Raw genomic sequence first — 26,321 nt, forward strand, 5'->3', positions numbered from 1 at the left:
GAGGGGGGGCGGTGCTGCACCCTTTTCTGGACTTTTCAGATCCTTGTTTGTTCAACAATTTCCCATTAGAAGTAACACTCAACTGGCAAAAAGTCTAAATGATTTAAGGTATCTGGGACAAGTTTAACAGGATACAGGAAGCCGTAGTTCAGAGATCCGACACAGGACTCATCCCTCAATTTGGATACCAGACCACAGCCTGCGTTTGCAACTAGTTCCTGCCCACCATACTGAGACTGCCACGCTCCAGGCTCGGGGAGTACAGTACTCAGGCTGCAAACTCAAGGCTGCTAGAACTTGAACACTTTCCCAGATAAGATTTCGTTTCGGACTTAACTCTCCCGTACATTCCAGCAGATACACGTGCGTCCTTTCATGCCCCCTCCCTGTTCTGCGGGCCTGTGGGTGCACGCTGCACCCCATAAAGACACCCTGTAACGTATGGGCTCCTCCATGCGCAAATGCCTGGAGAAGAAGACCCCAGATGCCAGATCACGTCTGGGCGTTATTCCAGTGACTCCGGTAGAACAAATGCTGAGACGCAACTGGCTGACTTTGTGACCTGCTTTTCCGGCAGGACACTCAAAGCTCAGGCCACCTGCCTGGCCTGGAAGCTTGGGACACCTGGCACCGAATTTGTGGAACCAGCTTGTCACGGAGTCCCGTGACCTTGTTTCCTCCGCAGCTGCGTGCAGGCATTAGCACAGCTCCAGCCAATGACCTCAGCTAGGAGAGATTCGGAATTCTAGAAGCCCTTTTCTGGGCTTTAGACAGGGGAAGGGATCGCAATGCATCTGACAGTGCCCCGTTAAAAGAGAACATTACAGAGTTTGCCTTGGCTAATGGTAAAGCTAGCGTTGGGCATCCTTCCCCTACTACTCCCGCCAAAATGCTCTGCACAGAATGGTCGGCATGGCGAACCCCGGAACTAAAGTATCTGCCTACCTGGATCGCCTAGGAAATAGCTCAGCCATTGGGAGGCTTTCTGCTTGATGGTGTGTGTAAGATAACAACCAAAGCAAAGCCAGTAAAGAAGGGACTAATATGTCTGCATATGCCCTTCGGAAACCCCTTTCCAGGAGCAGTATCCGCAGAACTTTTCTCAGACAATTCAGTTCCGTCTGAATCCCCACTGCTAATGGAGTTGTTTAGGTGAAAGCTGAAGTTCCAGAAGGATCAGAGAAAAAGGAAGGCAAGTTCAATCCACCCCCCTTGGAGGTAATTCCCAAGACGGCCTGTTTGCTCATTTTTAACAGATTTTTTCCCCCAGTAGTACAGTGGTGTCCCAAGCACAGAGAGTTCCAGTCAGTCGGACACCGTGATTTAAGCATCACCTAAGGACCGTTTTCTCTTCACACCTAAGTATCCTTCTGCGTTCCAGCTGTTCGGTTTTTCCTCACAACTAATCTTAGCCTTTTTCTAGAAATCTCTTGTTAGGTTCAATTATTTGTTTGACTGGGAAACAAAAAAAACAAACAAACAAAAAAACAAACAAACCAAAGACCCTCTTCGGTGCTAGAAGTAATTTGAAGACACCACTGGACCGACCGTGCTTCACTGGTTTTATAGGAGACATAAATAATTCACAGGTACACCAAATGATGTCAACAAGGAGAACACTAGTGGACATTAGCAGAGGTAAAACCTGGGAAACTTGGGACCATTCTTTTTTTTTTTTTTAACATTTTGAGCAAGTTGAGTGTAAAATCATCAGACTATGTGGGAAAATTGAAAGCAGGCCTCAAAGAATGATCATACCAAAATAGTATTTGGATGACGCCAAGGTAGACAGACAGCTTTTTCACCAACTACTCTTTACAGGCTCCCTCTTCTAAATGCTGTCTGGTGGCCCTAAACACAACGAAGGCTTTGAAGTCCTTTAGGGAAAGTTTTGGGAAAGCCTTGAAGATGTGTGTGCAGTTCTCACTAGAGATCAACTCACAGTGTCCTTCAGATATAAGGGGGAAATCAACAGAAAAGGAGGGGGAGGTTATAGTTCCATTGATGGAGAAATAGGTTTGTTCCTGGGAGAGGGGGAGGTGTGGGGGGCGGGAGTGAGGTTGCTGCCTAAAAGGACTCATTGGTCACTTGGTGTTTAATGGAGAGGCTTCAGTGTACACCAGACATATACACGATGTTTTCTAAGAACTGAAGACAGTAGCTGAAGGTGACAGTGACTTTTCATAAAGAACAAGTCGGTTCCTTGGCATCTCTGTCTTGGTATCACTCTCAGATGTACAGGTGTGGAGGCTGAGCCCTTTGATACACTGTCATCAAACCTTGATCTTTCAAACTGTACTATTTGACAAATTCTCCATGGTGTCCTTAATGGAGGACAGAAAGCTGAAAGTTCTAGAATGTAGGACGCCCTTTGGAAGAAGCACCACTACTAGATCCTAAAGTGGGCTTAAAAAAAAAAATCTGTTATTCCAGATGCTGTCCAAAAGGCTGGTCACTTGTGTGGAGATTAATTGTTTCCTTCTGGAAAAGACACTGACATTGTCCTGACAGGTTACCTGCATGGTGATTACCGTGCCTAAGTGATTTGTCCTTAATCATTAAGCCCAACACCTTTCAGCTTAAGAATCTTCAAGTGACAATCAACACCCTTAGGGTCAAAACTGGCTTGTAGCAAATGCCTGTGGAGGAGACTGTGGTCTCTTCGCTCCTTTGCAAGGCATTGATGAAACTGCACTAACTACACAAAGTATTATACTGACCTAAAAATATGTTTGTAAACTTTCCAAATATTTGCTTTGAGGAAAATAGTTATTTATTGTCAAAGCATCCAACATACCTGGATAAACTATAAAGTTTAATAAATCTTTTAGGGATAAAAGAAACACATAACTATTCAGACTCCATTTCACTGGCACAAAATTACACTTTGTATTAAAAGGAAATACATATTTACATCATCGATGACATTCTTCACTGAAGTCCATAATCATTTCATGATACATGCACTTCCCCCTGGAAACTTAAACTGAATGGTGACCCCCTTTTTATTCATTTTGTTTATTTTTGTAAGAACACAGCTGTCATCAGGAAATGCAGAAAGCATTTCATCTTCCTTCATTACTTTATATCTAAAATAAACTTTGCCCTTACATATAATTATTACATCTAAACCATAAGTGCTTAATAATTTAAGTAGAAACGTATGACAAATGCATCAATATGTTGCAATATATGACATTTTTTAAAATGTACCTTTGTTTTTGGGAAAGTGAAAATTCGTGCATTCAAAAGAAAACCCCCTCAAACAACCCACCCAATCCAAAATCCACCATCCTGTCTGTGTGTGCGCGCGCGTGCAAGCGTGCGTCCGTGTGTGTGTGTGTGTGTGTGTGTGTGTGTGTGTGTGTGTAAAATTAAACATTTGGATGATGAGGCTCCTGGCGAGGGGAGGGACCTGTGTGTGCACATGTTTGGTTGCAGTGTTTGGGGGCATAAGGTAGTGGTGGATGTCCTCGCGTGTCTGCTCCTGCAGGTGGCTTGACTGTGCGTGCACACGCGTGGAAAGCCGGAGTCTTTTACGCATCAATTATGCGAGGTCATGTGCCTGGACAGGTGGTGACGCTCCCTGAAGGACTCGTTGCAAATGGGGCACTTGAGTTTCTCCTCCCGCCGCCGCTTCACCAGGGGCTCCATGGCATACTCCTTTTTGTGGTGAGACCGCATGTGGTACACTAGGTCGGAGGTCATGCGGAAGGAGGCGTTGCACTTGGCGCACCAGTTCTGCGCGGGCAGACACAGCGAGGTGAAGGAGGGCGGCAGCAGGGTGAGCGCCGAGGGCAGTTGCAGCTGCAGGGGCCCCGCGGCCGCTGCCGCCGCGGCTGCAGCGGCAGCCGAACTCTTGGGCCAGAAGGCGGTGGCGTAGAGGAAGGGGCTCTGCTTGGGCAAGCCGCCGCCGCCGCCGCTCGCCAGGGGCCCGCAGGCTCCGTTCAGGTCCGCGGCCCCCTGCAGCTTCACAGCCAGCGGATCAGCGGCGGCCTGGTAGAGTCTGGTGGGACCCACGCCGTCTCCCGGGTGACAGGGTTCCAGCGCGCCCAGCTTCTGGCCCAGGACCAGCGGGGACAGCTGCGAGAAAGAGCGCGCGGGCTGCGAGAAGGCGCTCTTACGCTCGTCCGACGCGGCCGCTTGGCCGCCCCCGGAACTCCCCGCGGTCCCCGCGGTCCCCGCGCCGCCACCGCCGCCCAGCTGCGACACCGAGGTGAATGCGCTGCCGCGCGCCGGGCTCCCGCCCTCCAGCCGGCCGGGCAGCGCGCCTCCAGGACGCGGGGCCAGCAGTTTCTCGGCAGTCCCGGGCGACCCTGCCACGGGAGTGGACGAGCCGTTGCCGCCACTGGCGACACCGCTTCCCACGTCCGGGTCCTCGGCCGTGCCCCCTGCGCCGTCTGTCGCCGTCGCCTCCTCCTGCAAGCCCGCAGTGCGGGCCGCCTTCTTCACCTCCACGAAGGCGCTGCGCTTTGCCTCGCCGGTCTCGGGGCTGGGTGGCCCGAAGAGCCGGCCGTTCTCCTCCAGGCCGAAGTAGCTGCCCGCGGTGCGGTACTGCTGCGGCGTGCACACCAGCTCCTCCTTGGAGGTCGCCAGCGGCCGCTCGGAGAAGCGCGCACGGCCGCCCGCCAGCCCCGCGCCGCCGCCCTCCGCCGCCACCTCCTCCAGGAACCGCCTCTTGCCCTTGCAGCCGCCCGCAGCGACGCCATCGGGACTCAGCTCCGCCTCCTGGTGGCCGCTGCCGCCACCGCCGACGCCCGGGGCCGCCGAGCAGCTGCTGCCTCCCCGGGCGTTTTCAAGTTCCCGAGCCAGGTTGTGGAAGTCCGTGGACGGCTTGGCGCTACCGGCACCCGCGGCACCCGGCGGGTTGCTCGCCTCCGGGGACGACGCGGGGTAGTGGTGTATGGGGCCGGCTTTGCAGAACTTGGGGCCCGGGATCAATGGCGTCTCCTGTTGCTGCTGTTGCTGCTGCTGTTGCTGCTGCTGCTGCTCTTTACCACCACCGCCGCCTTGGTCCTTGGTGCCCACGCCGCCCCCTTGCTCGCTTTGGGGATTGGCATCAGTGCTGTGAAGTCTCTTGGGGCAGCGGAATCGCAGATGTGCCACGTAGGGGAACTCAAACTGGAAACGTTGGCTGCATTCCAGGCATGTGTAAGGAGATGACCCTGCTTAGTGAGCAAACAACACACACACACACACACACACACACACACACACACACACACCAAGGTTAGTTAGCATCGCCCCCAGGCCACTAAGCCATCATTCCCATAACAAATCCACTTTATCTTTCGGTTCTGAGTGCCTGTGAAAAGAATACGCTATTCTACTCGGTGAAACTTTTCTTCTTGATTTGCACATTTATCAAGCTAGGCTTTTCCTTCCCTTTCTGTACCAGTTCCATTTTGGACAACACCTCAGAAGTCTCGTCCAGCCTATGAGGAGCCCAAGGAAAGCAAAGCGCACCCAGGCACCCTGGTTAGTCCCTGCACTTCTCCCCAGCTAGCGAAAGACTCACGTGCAGGTCGCGAGCCAACCTACCGTTCATTTTGTGAGATCTAGACGGGCAGAGCAAGAGCAACTCAGTCAGTTCTTTCCCATACCAAACTAACAACTCTTCATCTTTGGCAATCCTGCGGAGAGAGCGGTAGAACAGCTGTCCGTTTTTTATATAAGCTTCGAGATTCTGCTCTTCCTTATCTCGGGCTGATTGGACCAGCCGCAGCCACATGAGACCTTCAGAGGAACCGTTTGCCGCCGAAGTGTCTACCTACAATATTTAAGAAAGACAAGAGGGGGGGGGGTCATCCACGTGAAAGACAGAAACCAGAGAAACCAGGGATGTGTCTTCTGCTTGGTTTTTGTTCCTAACAAACAATGATCTGAAACCAAGTTTGCAGAAGTTGACCAAAGTCGGACTGCATCCCCGGGCATGATAGCTGGCCATCCTTCGCAATATTGAGTCAGACTTACAGATTAGCCTCTGTAGAATTTCCTTTTCCGTTGCCATGCATGACAGAAGTAGGGGCAATTTCGTATGTTTCAGAAGTAAAGGGTAAGTTTGGGTCTTCGAAATTATTTATAGCTCTCAAAGCCCATCTTTCCTAACTGAGGCCTGAAGGACTAACAGGTTTTCTGCATGAAGAAAAACTAGGAACTCTGGGAGGGGGCTGGGGGGAAAGGACTGGGAGCAACGTTTGGCATGTAAACAAATAAAATAATTAATTAAAAAAAAAAAAACAACCAAAGACCAGGAGGAGAGAGGCCTGTTACAAACACAAATGTGGATTTAACAATACTTTGCTAGCAAAACACTTGACATTTTTATTTAAATGCAAACTCTGAACACTAGCTAATGTTAGCTAAAGACAGCAATAATCAGGCAATTATTGTGACCTCCCAAGTTACAAAACAAATACACTCGATACTTGTAAAAGTACCCCCAAGGACTACTTAATTCGTAATCGTGGCCGTCCTAGCAAGGTCTCCTTAGCAATTGAGGGAATCCTAATCCAGGGAACCCAGAACCTGGGCAACCTTGGTGTTGTCTTTTTTTTTTTTTTTTTTTTTTTCTCAGAAAAGGACCTGATCGTTCGAATCTACTTTTCCTTTTCTAATTTTTGTTGTGTCCGCTCTGCTCTGACCGGCTGTCCTTAGGATGGCTCCTGGCTGGTTCCCCACAGGAAATTACCCTCACACACCCCCAGCCTGCTTGCCGAGACTCACCCGGAAGATGTAAGGTACCGTTCTCTTGTCCGTGGACTTGAGGGCTACGAAGGCTATGCTGTCATACAGGGAGGTATGGCTCAGAACACAGGGACCGAATATGGCATTCTCTGGGATATCACAGGTTGTATACACACTGGTAAAAATGTCTGTCAGACATTGTTGGACAGCCTTGGCATCTCCTTCCCAGATGCCTCTCTGGATGCCTGAATCCTCCATCACTGGAGATAGATACCCAGGACAAGAAGAGAAAGTTGTTATTCCCTTTTCTGCTATGAACCTCCGCAGAGCATTTCCGCTACCAGACATATTTTCTTTGCACTTGGGGCTTTTTTTCTTTTTTCTTTTTTTTTAACCATAGCTCCTATTTTAAAAATAAAGCAGATCAATCTGGCTTGTTTTAAAGATGCCAACTTCAAAGTATTATTCCTCCCTTTTGAATAACTGGAACGAGCGTGAGAGCACACTTCCTGCTTGAGAATAAGAGAATAAAGAGCTAGTGAGGGCTGGAGCAGGCTGTGTCTGTGTTAGCCTGGGATTTATAGCGTGGGCATCGGGGTGAAGGGAGGGCTTTTGCAGGTTTGTTTGCCCTTAAACTAGCATATATAGCTTTTGTGACTTTATATACCCCTCCTCACCCAAACTTTTAATCTTCGGAGGACAGCCTTGTCCTATGTACTGAACTCGATGCGATTTCTTTTCTTCTAACAAGGGGAGCAGCCTTAGCTAGCAGGCGGGGACCACAGAGCATGGCGAATGGATTTCAAGTGGAGTGTCAGGGCCACTAATTCTATGTCAGCTAACCTTTCTTTGCAGCCTACAAGAAGGGACGCATGTCTGCTCATTACCATAATCCAACAGTGTCCCTCCGAGGCTTTAATTAAAAGCAGCAAGCAGAGGTAATTATTTTCTCTCGACATGCTTATTTATGGATGAGGCTAAATCCCAGTTACCTTGTTATACAAGAGGGTGGATTGAGTCGCCTGTGGCCCATGAAGCGAGCAGGTATAGGGCAGGCTTGAAGTGTCCCCTGTCTGAAATACTGTGTGTAATGACTGGTGAATTCTCACTTCCCTGGATACCACTGTTTGGGCAAGAAGGGGCAGTCCTGCTTGAATGGTCCTCAGTGGGCCCTCCAGCTGTTTAATCCGCAACAATTTAGAAGTAATGCCCCAGTGGCGGGCTCTCTATTAAGCTGTCACACAGGGATGGCTTCCTTCCTCAGTCACTGGACACCCCCTATACTACTTAGAGAAAGCAATAGTTGAAGGTATTTAAACTAGCTCTTCCTTACCCATGTCATTTTTCTTGGGGAATGTAACAATTCCTCTAAGTTGATTTTCCCCCAGCAGTTTCGCCAGTGATGGTGATTTCTCTGTATTTATACGCCTTAAGTGGCAGAGGGAGAACAATCTTATTCTTCTCTTGCTTGGCTAGCTTCTCATTAAAGAACAATATTGGTGATGTGTATTTTTTTTAAATCGACATCTACTAGCCAATTAGTCTTACAAATGTAAGAAAATGCAATGCCCGTAGCTTCAGCTAGCCTCTTTCCTGTTCGTTCTCCTATATGCCCCAAATGGCAAGTGTATTTTCCGAACAGTGGGCATAAGGGAAATAGCCACAAAATAGAAAGTTTACGATTACTACTTTCTGTTCCTGGACCTGTCTTGTTCCCTTCTGATTTCCAATTGCAAATCAAATACTAGGTTGCAGAATACAGGTTCTCTTAGCACCCTTTCCGTATAAACCCACTCGCTCTCTCTTCCCAGTTGCCTACATTTCAACGTTTTGTACCTTGATTTCTGCCTCGCTTTTGAAAATATCCTTCACAGAAGCTTTTCATTGTGACAGGAGATCGCCCTCCACTTCGGCAACAGCAGGGACCCAGTCATTAAAATGCAGTTCTATCTAACAATACAGCAAAAAGGTCCCAGAGCCGGGCTAATAGCGGTCCGTGCTGCCACCGTGGCCACTACGACGCAAACCAGCCACAATAAGCGATAGGCAGGACCCCGGGCTTTAATATCTAGTCTTTCACAGTCCTACGCCCATCTCTAGGCCCCGGGTTCTCTTCCTCCCCAGATCCTCCGGGGAAACCCAGAGCCAGCTGGGCTCGCTGAAAAGCGGGCGCTACTGCCGAAGCTCTCCCTCCACTCCCGGCTGGCATTGTCTGGTAGCCGCGAGCTCCCTTGCTTATCCAGCAAAGTGCTCCCACCCGCTCCTCCCTTTGTATAATCTTATTGGCAGTGGAGATAACATTTCAGCGATCGTTTCCCTCCTATCTTCTAGATAATGAGGAAAAGGGGGGCAAATTTTTCACTCCTTCTACTCAACCTGTCGTCTTCCCATCCCCCTCACACGCCTCACACGTCAATGCAAATAGACTTACCAGAAATAAGGTCAGGACCGAGTCGCCCAAATAAGGCCACCTGGAACCGACGGGGTGCAACCCAGTGTTCCTTTCTGCCTATTACATTAGTGTATTTCCATGTCAAGAGGTGTCGGTGTCAGTCTTGTAGGTTCTGTCCAAAGAGAGAAGAGAGATGCAGCTAGATTAGGAGAGAGAGAGAGAGAGAGAGAGAGAGAGAGAGAGAGAGAGAGAGAGAGAGAGAGAGAGAGAGTTGTACAGATGGACCCGATGCAATGACTGACTGGCACGCAGACACACACTTTTTGTTTGCTGCACATAATCTGCCCAATGACGCGTGACAGCCCACGTCCCCTCCCTTTAACTCTTGCTGGTCTGGGAGCTCCCTCCGGCGCCGCAAGCCTGGTTTTGCTGGCCTGCCCGCGCCAGGCAGATTCTGAGCTCCTTCCCCAAGTGGCAAAGCTTCCCCCAGAGCATCCTGGCCTGCTTCCTTCTGCAGCTGGGTCCCTCTGGGACTCCTGGGTTGGCAAAATCCGCTTCAGGCTCCGGAAGGAAGGTGCCAGAAAAAGCAAAGCGGCTCTTTTCTCTTTTGCTAGGCACTCGAGGACCTAGGACTAGGAGTTGAATTGGCTACGCTTCCAGCGCGTGAACTACTTGCTTATGTCCCCAGAGTTTGAGTGGTATGCCCCCCCCAGGGGGGGGAAGGTGAGAAATTTCCCCGCGGGATTCTCTGGCCATTGAGCTGTGGCTGGTCTATAAAGCTAGTGGCCTAGGAGGTGACAAACAGACTTCCTTGAATGCATTTACGCTACCTAGCAGGGAGTCCCGGGCAAATACCGGCAACCGGGAGTGTGCTTTGGTGGGAACTTGGCTTAGCCATCTCCCGCCCAATGGGGTGGGATTTGAAGATAAACCTGGAAGGCTGCCAGACCCCTAAAGGGACTTCGGTGGTTTTTAGGTCCCCGGACAAGGGTCTGTGCGTGGGTATGGGCTAGGAGAGCTTTGCTGGGAAAAGCCTGGGTCACTGGACTCAGGTGTTAAAGCTTTTCACCTTCTGTACTCTGTACTATGTGGTTCCCAAGAGGTTCCCATAATGGGAATGGCGGCCGAGATTCTAAGACCTCGGGGTAAAGAAAGGATGGTTCAAAGTTAAAAAAAAATACTGAGAAGGACTCTCAAAAGCCTTTCACATTCAGCGGCTGATGGAGGAGCGGATGGAATCACAAGAGTGAGGCTGTCTCGGGAGCCTCGTTTGTGCGCTAAGCCACTTAGAGGCGCTGGCTGGTCCTTTGGAGCGGCAGCTGATGCTAATGACTTGAGGTCTTTGACAGCCAGCCGGAGAGTTTTCTCCTTCTGCGGGGGCCACAAAACAATGACGCTAGGGGCTCTGGGGCTGTTTTTCTCTGGTAGGCTCTCTATTCCTAAGGAAAGAAAGGCCTTTGAGTGGCACGGGCAATCCCTCAATCCCGACCCCCCACTCTCCCTGCATTCAATTGAGCAATAGGTCAGGTTGAGTATAAATCCAGTTGTACAGTTTACTCGCTAAAGGGCAAGAGGCAGGGCCCAATTTTAAGGAGGAGACAATCTCTGCCCTTGCCTCTTGGGGTGAGCATATGACGGTTGGCAAATCTGTATGGAGCTCTGACTTCTGTCCTGAAGCCTGGAGGTCAGCAAGACATCAAAGTACCTTGCAGGTACCTGCCATCAGGGAAGAATTGGCATTGAAGAAATGTTAACAACTTTTCTCCTCCTCCTTCTTCTCCTCCTCCTCCTCTTCCTCCCCCTTCTCCTCCTCCTCTTCCTCCTCCTCTTCCTCGTCCTCTCCCTTCTCCTCCTCCTTCTCCTCCTCCTTCTCCTCCTCTTCCTCCCCCTTCTCCTCCTCCTCTTCCTCCTCCCCTTTTCTCTCTCACACAGCATCCCCATATTGATTCTTTGGACTGGAGCGTTAGAAATGTTGAAAGAGTTGTCTCAAACCTGGAAACTAAGCACCTGGGTAGAAGCATAGAGGTGAGATATTTATGTGAATTAAGAGAAGGAAGAACAAGAAAGGCCAGAAGGCCCAGTTGTTAAGAATAGAAAGGCATGATAGCAAATCCGTTCTAAGGCTAGAGATGGGGCTCATCAGGTCAAAGGCTAGGCCCCCAACTTAAAATATAAGCCAATGAGTTCTGAGAGAGCTGTGGTTGTACAGTAACCAAGGACTGACTCAGTGATGCAATGGAATTAAGGCCTGTTGGGGCACCTTCATTCATTCAGAGTTGAACAAAACAGTGCTCTGTGTCACTTTGGTTTCTCTTTAAAAGAAAACATGAAGCTTGTTTTTCTCAGAAAAACATCATCAGCTAATGTATTTTTAACAGTCTTTGTACATCCTGTAAATACCCAAACACTCATTGTTCCACTCCAGAAGGTAGGCTTCTAGAAACCTAATCCTAAATGGAGGGTGTTTTTCCTCATGTCTGACTTCTCTTCTCCTACTATTACACCTTCTTTCTCTTTACGTAGTTCTGCTCAAGGGCTGAATTCTTGTTTCTACCTTGTGTGGAATAAGAATGTTTCTTGCATTTCAGATAGGAGTTCACCAGCTTGACTTTCAAGGGCAAATCTAGAGGGAACCTAGAGCTCGATACATCAGAAATAAGGGAGCCTACCTTCCTCAAGTTCCCTGTCGCCAAGTAACCTTCCAGCCCAAAGGAGACACATTGTGATCAACTGATGTTTTAGCTCATTTTTTTCCACCCTCTAGATCAATTTCAATTTCTGATCTTAGGTTAAATATCTAAATTTTAAATCCCTCACATTTCATGAAATCCCAGTTGCTCTTTTGTTTGAAGACCAAATGGCTGACACAACCAAACAAAGCAAGTGCTGAAATTCTTACTTCCGGAGGTCTCCAGTATATTAAGTGGTGCACATTTTATTTGGTCACATAAATGCTCAAAATGACAATCATTAATAGAGTGTTAATCAACTCCATAGATAATTTTTTAGTTTTCTAGCCATCTATTGACTAAGATAGTGCACAAGCAGTTGAAATCAACTGCTGGATTTTACTGATGCTAAACAAAGAGTTAAGACACTTAATTCAGCCTTAGACAGCACTATAAAAATACAGTTCACCCAATAGTTTTATACAGTGATGTAGAATGATAGGTTTATGAATGTATTTGGAGCTCTTTCCAATTAAATGACCAGAAGTACAGTCATAATGAATAAGAATAGCCACTCTGATCTGGTTTAGCAAAGGTTCTCGAAGCTGTGGCAACCCTCTCACCCAAACAAACAAACAAACAAACAAACAAACAATCCCATGCCCATATGTAGACAATAGCAGTGTTGTTTTGGAAGAAAAGGCTAAAGAGAAGTTGATGAAGGATTCCTGAAGTGGTTCTTTTTATGACCTAAGAGAAGGGGTAAAGGAAGGATGAGAAAGGAAATTTGGTTCTCAGTGAATCTCTCCCTTGGACTTCAGAAGCAGGGCCTCAAGAAGTTTAGCTACTGTAGCAGGAGTAAAATAATGACTTCTCTGGGAAGAACTCACTTAAGGAATTATCACTGTAATAACACCCTGTTTGTCTGTGTCTGTCTGGGTCCTGTTTTATATCTCTTATTTGATTGCCAAAGCAATCTACCATCACAGTCTTGGTGATGAAGAGTTTGGCAATGAGTAGCAAACAGAAATTATTCTGAGATAATAAGGGAGAATTGTTCTCAGAGATGGGAGGCTATCCACAGTCTTCCCAAGTTTCTACAAGAAGAGGTTGTCAGACTCAGAGAGAGCAAGAAAAACTTCAGGGGTAGCATATAGTACTAACCTTATCCCTTGGAATAAGGCACTTTCTAAGGGGAATTGACTTACCATCTCTACTTGGAAGCAGAAAACACTTGTCAGATACCAAAGCTATTGATCAGGATGATTTTTAATTCCTTCTTTTTCTTCTTCTTTTATTGGGGGTGGGAGTGTAGTGAGGGGATGAGACAGGGTCTCTCTGTGTAGCCCTGGCTGTTGTGGAACTCATTCTGTAGACCAGGCTGGTCTCGAACTCCGAGATCCACTTGCCTCTACCTCCTGAGAGCTGGCAGTCAAGGCATGGGTCACCACACCTGTTTTTGTTCTATTTTTCTATTTTTCTTTTTTTAAAGACGTGTTTATTTTACTCATGTAAGTACACTGTAGCTGTCTTCAGACACATCAGAAGAGGGCACTGGATCCCATTACAGATGGTTGTGAACCACCATGTGGTTGCTGGGAATTGAACTTAGGACCTCTGGAAGAGCAGACAGTGCTTTTAACCACTGAGCCATCTCTCCAGCCCTCTATTTTTCTTTTTAAGATGTATTATTTATTTAATGTGTATGAGAGCTCTATCTGCATGTACATCTGTACACCAGAAGAGGGCATCAGATCCCATCACAGATGGTTGGGAGCCACCACATGGCTGTTGGGAATTGAACTCAGGACCTCTGGAAGAGCAGTCAGTGCTCTTAGTCACTGAGCCATCTCTCCAGCTCTTTGTTTTTCTTTTATCCTGAGAATAATACTTGGTGGATTTAAAGAGAGTATGGGAGATTAATCTGCGTGTTTGTTTTATATCTTGGTGAGGACAAAGATTCACCAAGATTGAGGGCACAGTTTGTACTTTACAAGCATACATGCATGGTAAGGTCACTTTGGGTGCACCCCTCCCTTGTTAGTTAGTTTACTGGATGGTTAATAAAAACAATAAAAATAAAAAGTATGTGCTTCTTGGCCTGATCTTGGGAAAACCAGAAACCCATGAGATATACAGTTTTATATCCTGTCAGGAGGAAGCTCATCATATTCCTGGGTCTTTCCTCACCTACGTATAAGGGGGAAAAAAGGGAGAAAGAAAAGAAGGGGAAAGAAGAAAGAAGGACCTTTTTCCTTTTCCTTTCTTTTTTCCCTCAGCTGTCTTTCCTGCTAGACACTACCAGGGTTGGTGTCATTGTTATTACAATCTACCTTTCTAAAGTCTGTATCTTCCTCTGAGGGATTCTGAGTTCCAACTGCACTTTCTTTGAGGTTCACCCGAGAGCTAGCTGGCCTTTAAAATTGTGTGTAGTGCTTCTCCTGCTCCATAAGCAACTTCTTCACAAAGCCAAGAGAAAGACCTTATCCTGCGTTTAATGCCTGAGGCCCATTGCTCATTTCAAGCTGTGTCCCTAGAGTTTTAAAAGGAGGCACTTATTGGCACCGAGACAGGCTCATTCCCTGGTGCCTAATTCCACCCAACCTTCTAAGCACTTACCCTGCAAGAGATCCTGTTGCTGGGAGTGAGCAGGAGAAGCACTATCTTCTCTTGGGAGAAGGAGACTAGCCAGTCCACTCACAAGCTCCTGGCCATTCTAGCTAGGAATCTGCTAATGGTGATAGACTTTCTTGAGACTTTGGGGGATGGGGACTGATGTCAACAGTAACAATGGAGAGCTCCACATTGCTTTGCAAGAGTTTTAGAAGTCCCCCTGAAACCTAACTCACTCCCTTCCTTCACTTGCCAATTGAACTGCACAAGTCAGGCTTCCATTATTTCAGTGCAGATGAACAACAGGTGTTACATAAGCTAATTGAACAACAGTGGAAGGTGTTTTCTCAAATGTTCCGTGGAAAGCCTGGAACTTGTCACAGAATTTCAAAGGTACGCAAAGCCACGACCAAACGTGGTTTTCGAGGTGAATATTTGGAAGAACAATACCCTTAAAACTTTAAGGATGGAACGTTTTTGCCACAAGCCACAGTGACATCTTAGGAGTTACACACCGCAGTGAAAGAGCTTTATGAGGTGGAAGAAACACTAGACAGTAGGAGCTGATGTGTATGATCTTTTGAACGTATTCGATGAGCCTCCGTAACATTTTAATAAGAACTCATGTTTTAAAGGATGGATGGCGTTTGAAATTGCCAAGTGGATCTTTTGAAACATTCCTAATAACAAACATAATTGACTATGATAGAGTGATAGCCTAGGCCTCAAGTTCAATGTAGGCCAAAATATCTGTGGATTTCATTTATTCATGGTATCCTCCCCACCCCTGCCTCCCCACCCCCTACCCCTTCACACATACCCATCCCTCTCTGGAGAGCTGTAACATTTTTTAATTTTATTGAAGTTAAAATTCAAATATCAAGGAATACACACAGGGAAATCTTCAATTGAAGGCCAAGTTCACCTTAAGATCTGCCCATATCAGCCAGGCGTGGTGGTACATCCCTTTAATCCCAGCACTCTGGAGGGAGGCAGAGGCAGGTGGATCTCTGTGAGTTCAAGGCCAGCCTGGTCTACAAAGCAAATTCTCAGACAGTCCGGGCTGTTACTCAGAGAAACCCTATCTCAGAAAACAAAACAAACAAAAATCTGCCCATATCTTCCATTTTCTCTTCCCCCTTTGGGGTTTTGCTTCTCTTCAGCGGGATGTGCTGTGTCTACTGCTGGAGTGTATTCCTCTCTTGCCTTTGGAACCTGTGGTAAAGCAGCGTCACCCTGCCCCTCAGGTCTTCCCCTTCCAAGAGCCATAACTAAACACACACAGAGATGTTCCCAATGGGTAGGAACCTACCTGTGCTGCCCTTGAAAGCCTGGCACTGAGAGGGACCAACCAATCTTGGTGCTGGCTTTCTTTCTACTCCAGGCTGACTCTTTGTTTCCCTGACATCCATTAAGACAACAAGATAATAAACACTTGTTAACGCTTTCTCAGTATGCTTGTGCATTTACAATGGGGCGTGAAAGTTGCTGAGATCAGCAATTGAGAAAGATGACGTCCTGTCTTTCCCTTGGCTTTCTATCTATAGGGCACTCAATGCTGTTTTGAGAACACATTTCACTGGAAGTCCTATGATAAAGCCTTCATCCCCAGAGAGAAGCCAAGCGGTAGAGCTAAGAAGGACACAATTTCTCAATACACTCTTACTGTGCGGTGTCTGTGTCTGAGCAGGTGCCCGGTGGCATCATACATTCTCAGGTCTATCTGTGGTGCTAGCATATTGTTTACACGCAGGTAGGCTTCCCCTGAACCTGTGGAGAAAGCCAGTGCATCTTGACTGCAAAAGATTCCATCTCCTCCCTAGAATCATTGGGTTTAGAACCGAATTTGAGCTCAGAGTTTGGGTGGCAGAGAAAAGCGTGGACAGTCCTTCTGGGTGTGGGAAACTTCTGCTCCTTGGGTGTCCATGACTCAGCAATAGTGATGGCTAAGAGTCTTTCAGAGAAGGCCACCCAGCCTTCCCTGAAGGGAGGGCACCCAGCTGGATTTCCCAGACTTGTAAGTAGCAAGGGCTCCATGACATTTGCGCTAATTCATCCGAATGCAGAGCTGTTGACCGAAGATGCCACCTATGGAAGGTCAAACAACATGCCACCCACTGCGAGTGGAGGGGGTGGTCTTTAGAAGCAGGGAGGAACCTTGAACTTAGAGCCGGACCGGTTTGTTTGGTGCTCCTGTTGAAGCACACTCGGCAGGAAGTTCTAAGGGTCTGTCACTTTCCGCAGGCTCCCTAACCTTCCAAAGGCCTCCTCTCAAGGCCTTTTGCTAGGTGTCAGGCGATCCTTGTAGTACGAGGTCTCCAGGGAGAAACCTGCTCTGACAGAAACACATCGCTCCCCACCTGCTCCTGGCCACGACCTTGCCCTGGCAGGTCTCCCAGCTTTTGCGAGCGAGCGCGCCGCCCTGAGTTAGCACTCTCACTAGCTAGGCAGACAGTGACCTAGCTCAGGCTCCATTTTCCTGCAGTTGAACTAGCTGGCAAGAGCTGCCTCAGGGATCGCAGTGAGGGAACCAGGGCGAGCAAGTTTTGGAAAGCCAGTTGCTGGGCAGATGGTAAGGGATTACTTCCAAGAGCCAGGGCTAGTTTCATTTCAGTCTTTGACATTCTGGGGAGGTCTCAATGCCTTCATTAATGAACAAGTCTCCTTAGCTAGAAGCCTAGAGCTCCGACCCAAGGAAAACCAGCACTAAGCACACACACAGGCAGACGTACTGCCCCAAACAGAGAAGATACATTGGGTTTTGTGCATGTGTATTTCAGCCTCATTTACTAATGCAAGGCAATACAGGAGTCCTTTTATGAAGTTACTGTGAGGGCTCTGTTTGACTTAAGCGAGCGCACATAAATGCCTAGTATAGGGCAAGTAAAAACTTATGCCCGTGATACCTGAGGTCACTAACGCTGTCTTTGTTTCCTAATCGGGAAAGCTGGAAGTGTATCGTTCACCCATTTTTCCAGGGGTCTCAGGGAAGGCTGAGACTTCTGAGTGGAGTCACTGGAAGATATAGTAGGCAAAACCTGTGATCGCTTCTTCCTGTCGCAGATGCTGGCTGCCTCTCCACCCAAAGGCCCTCAAGAATGTGCAAGAGGGCAGGATAAATGGATAAAAGAATAGACACGACCCCCCCCCCTTCCATTCCCACTTATGGCCTGTAAGGTGCCATGGGTCATAGTGCCACATTAGATTCAGTAGGAAACGGGGTGGGATTGTCAGAGGTAAGACAGGCTCCGTAGATGAGAAACTCCTGGATGTGATACAGGTTAACTCAAGTTTTACAGTCAAAACTGAGGCCTGTAACTGGTCACAGTCTGCAAGCCCTGGCTGGAAAGAAGAGTCTAGCCTCCCCACCCCTGTACCCCAACATACTCAAGCAGCTGGGTCTAGAGCAGCAGTCTCAGGGCCCTGGGGCAGAGAGCACTGCTAATTTTCCTAGGGATGGTTCACAAGTCACGCCCTAAGCCCCGTGCTCCTTGGGCAAAGGGCCAAGTAAGCTCTTCTTCACCCTCAACCTCTCTCTCCCCTTTCCCCTCCCCAGTCCTGGTACCTACTACTAGCCCAGCTAGAATCTGCTTCCTCCTATTGTACACACTCCCTGAAGCTAGAACTTATGCTTGTCCTAAGCTATGATCTCGAGCTATTGTCTCTGAATCCAGGAACGTTCGTGGATTCCCAAATTCCTCCTGAAGAATAACGGAGACAGGAGTTAAGTGCTCTTTATTTGGGACACTGGACACCTATGTCTGACCTCTGAGTCTTCAGTGAGCTAGCCATGTGTCTGAGAGAACCTCTTAAGCTCTCTGAACTTCCAGTACACCAAGAGCAGACTTGTGTTAGGATCCCAGCTCTGTCACATGCTTGGGTTAGGCAGCCTCTCTGTGCTGCTGCTTCCCCTGAAGGAAGAGTAAAACTATGGTGATAAAAAAAAATTAGTTAATGTGTCAGCATAAGAATTAAGTGTGGGGCTGGAGAGATGACTCAGCCATTAAGAGCACTGACTGATCTTCCAGAGGTCCTGAGTTCAGTTCCCAACAACCACATGGTGGCTCACAACCATCTGTAATGGGAGACAATGCCCTCTTCTGGTGTGTCTGAAGACAGCTACAGTATATATGTATAATGTTTTCTCCTCTCTAGAAACAAGATGTAAAGGTGCCTGTGGGAATGTAGGGTAGCAGTGCTCTTCAGAGACGTAGAGGTAAATTTGAGGTAGAAAACTGTGACCTTTTTGGAAGCTGCCCTGGCCATTTCAGTTTCTGGGGTCAGGTTAAAATGTGAAAAGCAGGATAAAGGGACTTTGGAACATGAAGAAGGGTCAACAGTTTCTTAAAATGGAAAACTGGCGGCATTTTCAAGGTCGGGAAAACAAGGACTACACCTGAAATAGAAAGAGAGCCAGCACTGAGATAGGTTAGCCTGTTTTAAAGCCAGACTTTCAAGGCTGTGCATGTTAGGAACATGTCTGTGTGCCCTTGGGGGTGGGTGACACTGCTTTAGAACAGCTTCTAAAGGCAAGAGGAGTGGTGCACACTACAGCAGCAGAGGCAGAATACACCTGACTTAAGCAAAACTCAGGAGAGGTAAAGAGAAGGTGAAGAAGGACAAGGGTACAGGTTGAGGTGAGTTCGGCCTCTAACAGAAGGCTGCACTGTGAGTACCCCTCCACAACTGAATTTGAATTTTAGTCTAAAAAAAAAAAAAACCCCGCTGAGTTCACCGACATCCCTTAAACTACCTTCCACCTCACACCCTTTCAAAGTGATAAGCACACCCGCCTCTCCGTGTTTGTCATTTTTCTCCCTCCTTCACGATCAGTGTCCTCCTCTGCCTCTGGCTGTGGGAGCATCCTTCTTCTTTTGTTCCTTACGGATAATAGGATAACCAGCAATAAAGCCTCTCTCAGCAAGACATACAGGAAAACAGGGCCTCAAACAGCCTTTAAGAGCATGTCCTTCTGCTCCTCACCCCGGGGTGAGGCCGTGTTGAAGCAGCACCAGCAACCTGGGGTATTTCATAAACTTCTGGCTCTCAGTGCTCGCTCCACACAGATCCTGACTAAAAAATGCTGTTAGCAGAAAGGCGAATCAAATCAAATCAAACCAATTCCTTAGTGTTTGACCCCAGGGGCAGAGGAGACACTGGTGAGAAGAAGCCACAACTTGGAAAAAGATTTATTTTTCCTGGCCATAAATCTCACCCCCCTTGTTCCTCTGCCCAACCAAGCATGATAAAGTCCTTTTCCATAAAGTATTCAGCATTAGAGCCACAAAGCTCCCCCAATCAGCAGCCATCTGCTTCTACCATAACTGCTGCTACCGAACCAGGGAAAGCAGCCGCAGAGAAAGGGCACCGCTGCTAGGCTCCTGGACAAATGAGCCTGAATAGCTCTGGTTTTCCTTGTGTATCCGTATCTATAGAGACAGGAGAAGAAAGGCCGCATTATATTGATACAACAATTGTAAAACAAAACGCGGAAGAGCCATCTAAAGGGCAATATCGCATGCATCAGGGGTCTCCAGATAAAAGGGGAGCTAACAGATTTATAGAAACCTTTAATTGGTTTCCAATTGAAAGCTAAAGAGGCTGGAGCGAAGCCGTGAAGAGCCGCAAAGTGCTCTCTCCTTTAGCCGTCTGGAGGCGTGAGCGATTTCATGGAAGGAGAAAAGGGGCGCAACGGGCCTTGCCTCTTGGGCCTGGGAGCCACGGGGCGGATTTTTAGATTCTCTCAATCTCTCTCAGTGAACGCAGAGGAAGAAAGAGTGCAAGATCCAACGGTAACTTTCAGAAATATTTTCAACAGGAGCGATTCCTAAACCTGGACCCACTAGCCAGGCTTCAGAAAGAAAGGTGAAGCCCGCCCTCACTAGCCTCTCTCCAAGTGCAGACTCAAACTCGAGAAGGGGTCTTTCAGCACTCAGGGCAGAGAGTGGTCCTACCCGATGCATTTGAGGCCCGGACGGGTGTATTTCGCACCCACCGCGGCCGCCGCCCCCCTTCTGCAGCGCCCACCCACCCAGCAAGCCTGGACGTCGGTCAGTCTGTTCTTAAAGCTAATTTATTGGTCCAACCCTCCATTATCATTTTCAGTTTCCTAATTAATCAAAGATAAAAGGCAATGGCGCAAATTACGATTATGAGGGAACTGGAAGACGGATTTGAATAAAATAGGAGAAGTGGAATATGATTAATTGAACGACATGATGGTGAAATCTCAAGTGCGAGCAACAAGCCCCAGAGGGGCAAACCCTGATTCTCGCAAGCTGACTCAAATGAGGGGACAACGCCTACGTGAGGTCACGTGTGTTGAAGCGCAGAAGGAAAAGAACTGGCTTCCAACCCCGGCTCCCAACCTAGACCAGCATTTCAGTTCAGGCAACCCCTCCCCCCCCCCCACTCCCCGGCAGTGCTGCGGTTCCTGTCCAATCTCTGGGCTCCAGGCTAGGGTTACTCCGCAGAAATTAACCTGCACCCCAGTTTCCCACTTGTCTCCCCTCACTTCTTTTCTCCACTTTCATATCCCTTTACTTTGGCTAAGGCTTCGTGAAATTTCGGGAAAGCACGCCCGGTTGGGATCAACTGAGCCTGTCCCCCGCTGCTTTTTCAGAAGACAGAGGGAGGGATTAAAGGGCAGACACCGGGCGGGCTCACGGTTTGCACTTACGGGTCGCTGTGATTAATGTTTCCAAGGGGATTTATTCTGAGAGCTTATGGAACCTGCTTCTGCCGGAGGGCACTGTGGGCACGCGCTGGGACACTTGGGGATTAGAGGGGACGTCAGATGGTCGCGCAGGGGCCGGGCACCGCGGCCTGTAGTGTCTTTCCTCCATCCCCACCCTCAGGCCCGGCTTTGGTGGAAACAGAGAGGACTGGACTTGAAGGTTGACTTAGGGATGTCTCCTTTAAGGGAGGAGTGTACGGAACGTCCTGAGTGCTTTGGGAGGAAGGAACTCAGTACCAGGCCACTGAACATCACTTCACTTATTCTGTCTAGGAGTGGGAACCCAGAGCTCCACATTCCGGGGATGTGCTGCTCCCCACCAAAACACTCACTCCCTGATCAAATACCCCATTTCCTCCAACGGGATGGGAGGAAAACCCCAACTTCCCGGAGCTGTCATACTCCCAGCTGATTGCTGGACTCAGCGCCCAGGGAGGGATCATTCAGAGCAACAAGTCTGGGCAGAAAACCCATCGCCTTCCGTAGCATCTCCCAGGGGCAGACAAACTCCTCCTGAGCCTCTGAGGGCTCTAAGAATAGGAGTACGGGAATGCTAGGGCGGAGCAGACAGTAGAAAGACAACTAGGCAAGGAGGGGAAAGGAGGGGAGAGGGAAGAAAGGAGAAGAGAGGAGGGGAGAGGCGAGAAGGGAGATCAGAGGAGAGGGGAGGAAGGGGAAGAGGAGGGAGGACAGTGAGAACAGTAAAAAAAATAAATAAAATAAAATAAAATAAAATAAAATGGGGAAGTGGGCTGTCACGCTCGTAGTGGTCATTTCCACTCTCGGACGGAAGGGGTCGTCCTTCCGGTTGAAACCTCTTTCCCCTGCGCCGGGGCGCGGCGCCCAGACAGCGAGCTTCCAGAGCGGGTACTAGCGTCTGGGCGCCCTCTCCCGGCGGCTGCGCAGCCTCTGTTGGCTGTCCCACGGGTGGTCCAGCCCCAGCCCCGCCCTCCACGCTTGGAGGAGGGGTGAGGGAAGGAAGGTCAAGGGAGAGTGCGGGTGGTCGCCTGCGGGCAGGCTCCCGCTCGCGTCCGAGTGAGCATCCCCTGCTTCCTACCTGCGGAATGCGGGGCGCTCAGTCCGGGCGAGCCGACCTCTGAAGTCCCGCGCTCCGACACGGGTTCCTGGGCCCAGATCCCAGCCGAGGCTTTGCGATCCGTACTGGGCTCTTCAGCAGCAGCTGGGAGGGAGGGAGCGGCTGCCGGCTGCTGCGGGGCGGCGTCTGGGGTACCGCAAGCAGAGCGCAAGGAACCGCCATCTGGAGTCTGACGGCGGGCGGGGCGCGGGTGACAGGGACTGGCCCTGCCTGCGGGACCCTTAGGCCAAGGGCAGTGGCCGGCGCGTGGGAGCAGCGCCTGGTGGCGGCGGAGCCTTGTGGCCTCAGAGTTAGTAGCGGTTGTGTGGGAGGGCGAGCGTGAGGAAGGTATGGGTCTAGGGGGGATTTGAGGTCTGCTCTCCTCAGGTAGCCTAAGATTCGGCATCCCCTGGGGTAGATGTGGCAGAAGCAGAGGGACTAATCTAGCATACCTTGAGCTCTCAGTTCTCCATCTGGAGTGGAGACCGCCCCCCCCCCCGCCACACACACACACACACACACACACACACACACACACACACACACACACACACACACGGGAGCGCAGACACCTGCCATTGCTCAAAAGTGGTCTATCTAGTTCCTTGTGCTTCCCACAGAGTTCACCCTACTTCAGGAAACATTCTCACCTCCATAACTTCATCCATAACTTGATACACACTTTGGACAAGGTACCTTCCCTAGGGGAAACACTGCCGACTGAGAAGGGAAGAACCATGGGGTCGCCGAGGCGTGCAAAGCTCATTCTTGCTCATTTAACATGGGCTGGGGGGGGGTGAGAAGTTTGGGGCCTTCCCTCCCCCATTTAATACCAGATATCCCAGGTGCTTGCGATTCTTTCTATACACTTCTAAGCGGTTTCTCTAGGGATGGCAGCGGAGAGGCAGAGAGTAAGCGGGCAGTAGAAGACGGGCTATTTTTGTGCGTGGGAGGTCAGGGGACATATTCATTAAGCTCAAGTTTCTTCAGTTTAGAGCTGTCTCTTCGCCATCCTCAACTTTATAGTCTTTAGGGCAGCATAATGGGAACTAATTGGGCTTATGGACAGTAGAGGGTAGCCTGAATAAAAAATGACAGAAAGGGAAGGCAGACCCACTCGTACTCCAAGGCATTAAAAGACACCCCCACCCCCAGCTGTCCCGTGTCCGGCAGAATGGCATTATGTAAAAGACCTGGCATGTCACCCAGTGGCACATCTGGTAGGTGTAGATGGCATTCATTAGCACGGGGCTCCCACTCTGCGGCATGCCAAAGCTCTGACAGAGATGCCCGCTGCCAATCATTCATTCGCTGCCAATCCCAAAGAGGGCCGGGTGGGATGGCTGCCTTCCACGCTGCCATCAGGACTGGAGGAAACAATGTGTTGAGACACGGAAAGATGAAAGCCGAGCTGAGGAGGCTAGGCATCCAGCAGATGTATCCCGTGAGGAGATAACCAGGGAAAGGGTCGTTTAGCTTGAAAGCATATGCAGGATTGCAGGAGGGAGGCTTGGGCAGGGGTGTGCGCCATGTCTGCGGTTGAGTCCTGGAGAGGCAGAGGAAACTCCTGAGAAAACCTGACTGTTGGGGTTGCTTCTCTGAAAACACACAGAGACCCACATTCCACCCTTCACTGCAAGAATACCTTCTCTGTAGTCTCTCTTGTCTGCCTAGAAACCCGACTAGGTCTGAAAAAGATCAACTTGGTGGTGGGCTTTGAGTATCTTGACAGAGCGCCTTCATGTGGAAGTGGGTTGTGGGGGTAGGGGAGGGGTTGCTGGGTTAACTTTACCGTAGTGACTCAAAGGCCTTTCTTCAGTTCCTAGATTTTAGCCAAAGATAGAGCTGGACAAACGAAGGAAGCTATTTAAAAGGAAAAGGAAAACTAAACACAACCTAGACAAAGATAGTCCTGGACTAGGTGGTTGCTAATGCCGTCATTCTACTGTTTTTCTTTTTGACGCGCACATTTTTATAAACATTGTTTTATCCATTTGATATTTGATACAGTTAATAACAAAAACGGGAAATTTTTAAAGAGTGTGGCTCTCCGTATAAAGTTCAGCTGAACAGCATTCTTAATTTTATTTTTAAAATGCTGGTTCTTCTTCACAATGTAACTAGTATACGTGTTGTACTGACTGGTTTTGTGTGTCAACCTGACACCAGCTGGAGTTACCACAGAGAAAGGAGCCTCCCTTGAGTAATGCCTCTATGAGATCCAGCTGTAAGGCATTGTCTCAATTAGTGATCAAGGCGGGAGGGCCCAGCCCATTGTGGGTGGAGCCATCCCTGGGCTGGTAGTCCTGGGTTCTATAAGAAAGCAAGCTGAGCAAGCCAGGGGAGCAAGCCGGTAAGAAACATCCCTCCATGGCCTCTGCATCAGCTCCTGCTTCCTGACCTGCTTGAGTTCCAGTCCTGACTTCCTTTGGTGATGAACAGCAGTGTGGAAGTGTAAGCTGAATAAACCCTTTCCTCTCCAACTTGCTTCTTGGTCATGGTGTTTGTGCAGGAATAGAAACTCTGACTAAGACACATGCATATTATTATCTACAAAATTATGCTTTTAAAATATACACTGTAAACATTTGGATCATACTAATGCTTCAAATTTTCTAGTGATTTATAAGAAATTCAAATTTAAATGGGCAGCTTATTTACTACATAGCTGTATAGAAACGTTATTTAACAATTGTCTCATGTTCACCATAATACCCCTATAACTCCAGGTGTCACATTATTATTTTAAGGTTAAAGAAGGGATGGGCGAAGAGATGGGCTATTTCTTTTCATCCATGAAGGGACTACTTTAAGTTTTCATGACTTGGCTCTGAGTCACATGGCCATAGATACCAGCCAAGGGGTCTGGGGAGATTAGTCTTCAAGGTGAAAGAAAAAAAAGGGGGGTGATACAGGTTTTGACGATAGTTATTGGGCTACAAAGAGAACTCTCTCTCTTTTTTTAAAGATTTATTTATTACATATAAGTACACTGTCGCTGTCTTCAGGCACACCAGAAGAGGGCATCTGATCCCATTACAGATGGTTGTGAACCACCATGTGGTTGCTGGGATTTGAACTCAGGACCTCTGAAAGAGCAGTCAGTGCTCTTAGCCGCTGAGCCATCTCTCCAGCCCCAAAGAGAACTTTTTTTTTTTTTTTTTTTTTTTTAGGGGACAGCAAGCATGTTTATTTTTGGTTTTTAAAAAGAGAACTCTTAAAAATGGAAGGATAAAAGAGAGGAGTTCATGCTAGCACCAAGCAAGACTACATTATCAAGTTTTATAGGTGGACATCCTAAACAAAAATATTTAAAAATTAGATCATTAGAATTATTAGATTATTGGATTTACTTTTTTTGCATGTGACTATTTGCCTGCATATGTGAATGTGCTTCACAGGCATTCTTGGCTCCCTCAGAGGTCAGAAGAGGGTGTCAGATCCCCTAGAACTGGAATTATAGATGGTCTTGAACCACCACATATGTCTTGAGAACTGACCCTGGGATCCCTGCAAGGGCAACTAGTGCTCTTAGGTTTAGAGTCACCTCTCCAGTCCAAATAAAAGTTTTTTTTTTCCTTGAAGGACTAGTATATTACACAGCAAGCTCTAAGCTAGTCTGGCCTATATAGCAGGATCCTGTCTCAAAACATCAACCGAAAAATGAAAAGTCAAAGACAAAACAAAACAAGATAGACAAATAAACAAAAACAAAGACAGAAAAACTAAAAAAACACCAAAAAACAAAAACATAAAACAAAATCAATCTAACAAAAACCCAACAGTGCCCCCCACCTCTCGAAAAACAAAAACAAAACCCCCAAAACCCTAGCCTTTATAATAGGGGCCTGTAATCTCTAAACTTCTTAGTGCTTGGTAGAGGCAGAAGGATCATGAGTTCAAGGCCAACCAAGGTGTTGTGGAATGAGAAATTATCTATCAACTACTTATGTGCCTGCACATACTCTTGTATTTAGAATTATCTTTGTGAATTTCATCAGAGTCAGGGCACACAGAGTGTCAGAAGTGCAAGAATACAAAAAGAATACAAACAGGACATAAGGTCTACGGCTGGAATGTGCTTTGTCCCTTCTGAAGTTCACATAGATTCCTAATGTAATGATATTGAGTGATGAGGACTTTTAAGAG

General features: G+C 48.3%; 1 protein-coding gene across 3 annotated transcripts; it reads right to left on the reverse strand.

Annotated features, from left to right (window-relative positions):
* Positions 1 to 2,750: 2,750 nt before the first annotated feature.
* Prdm8 (PR/SET domain 8) lies at positions 2,751 to 22,385 on the reverse strand. Of its 3 annotated transcripts, XM_017599430.3 has the most exons (5): positions 22,155 to 22,385; positions 9,119 to 9,251; positions 6,727 to 6,947; positions 5,542 to 5,770; positions 2,795 to 5,168 (listed from the first exon to the last, which is right to left on the reverse strand). In XM_017599430.3, exons 3-5 carry the CDS (start codon positions 6,943 to 6,945, stop codon positions 3,544 to 3,546), a joined length of 2,073 nt encoding a protein of 690 aa, XP_017454919.1. In that variant the 5' UTR covers positions 6,946 to 6,947; positions 9,119 to 9,251; positions 22,155 to 22,385; the 3' UTR covers positions 2,795 to 3,543. The 3 variants fall into 3 exon arrangements, with proteins under 3 accessions (NP_001358896.1, XP_017454919.1, XP_063129123.1); NM_001371967.1 differs by lacking the exon at positions 22,155 to 22,385 and having other exon boundaries at positions 2,751 to 5,165; positions 9,119 to 9,336; XM_063273053.1 differs by lacking the exon at positions 22,155 to 22,385 and having other exon boundaries at positions 9,119 to 9,730.
* Positions 22,386 to 26,321: the final 3,936 nt, after the last annotated feature.

Source organism: Rattus norvegicus, chromosome 14, assembly GCF_036323735.1.
Source record: "Rattus norvegicus strain BN/NHsdMcwi chromosome 14, GRCr8, whole genome shotgun sequence".
NCBI classification, from domain to species: domain Eukaryota; kingdom Metazoa; phylum Chordata; class Mammalia; order Rodentia; family Muridae; genus Rattus; species Rattus norvegicus.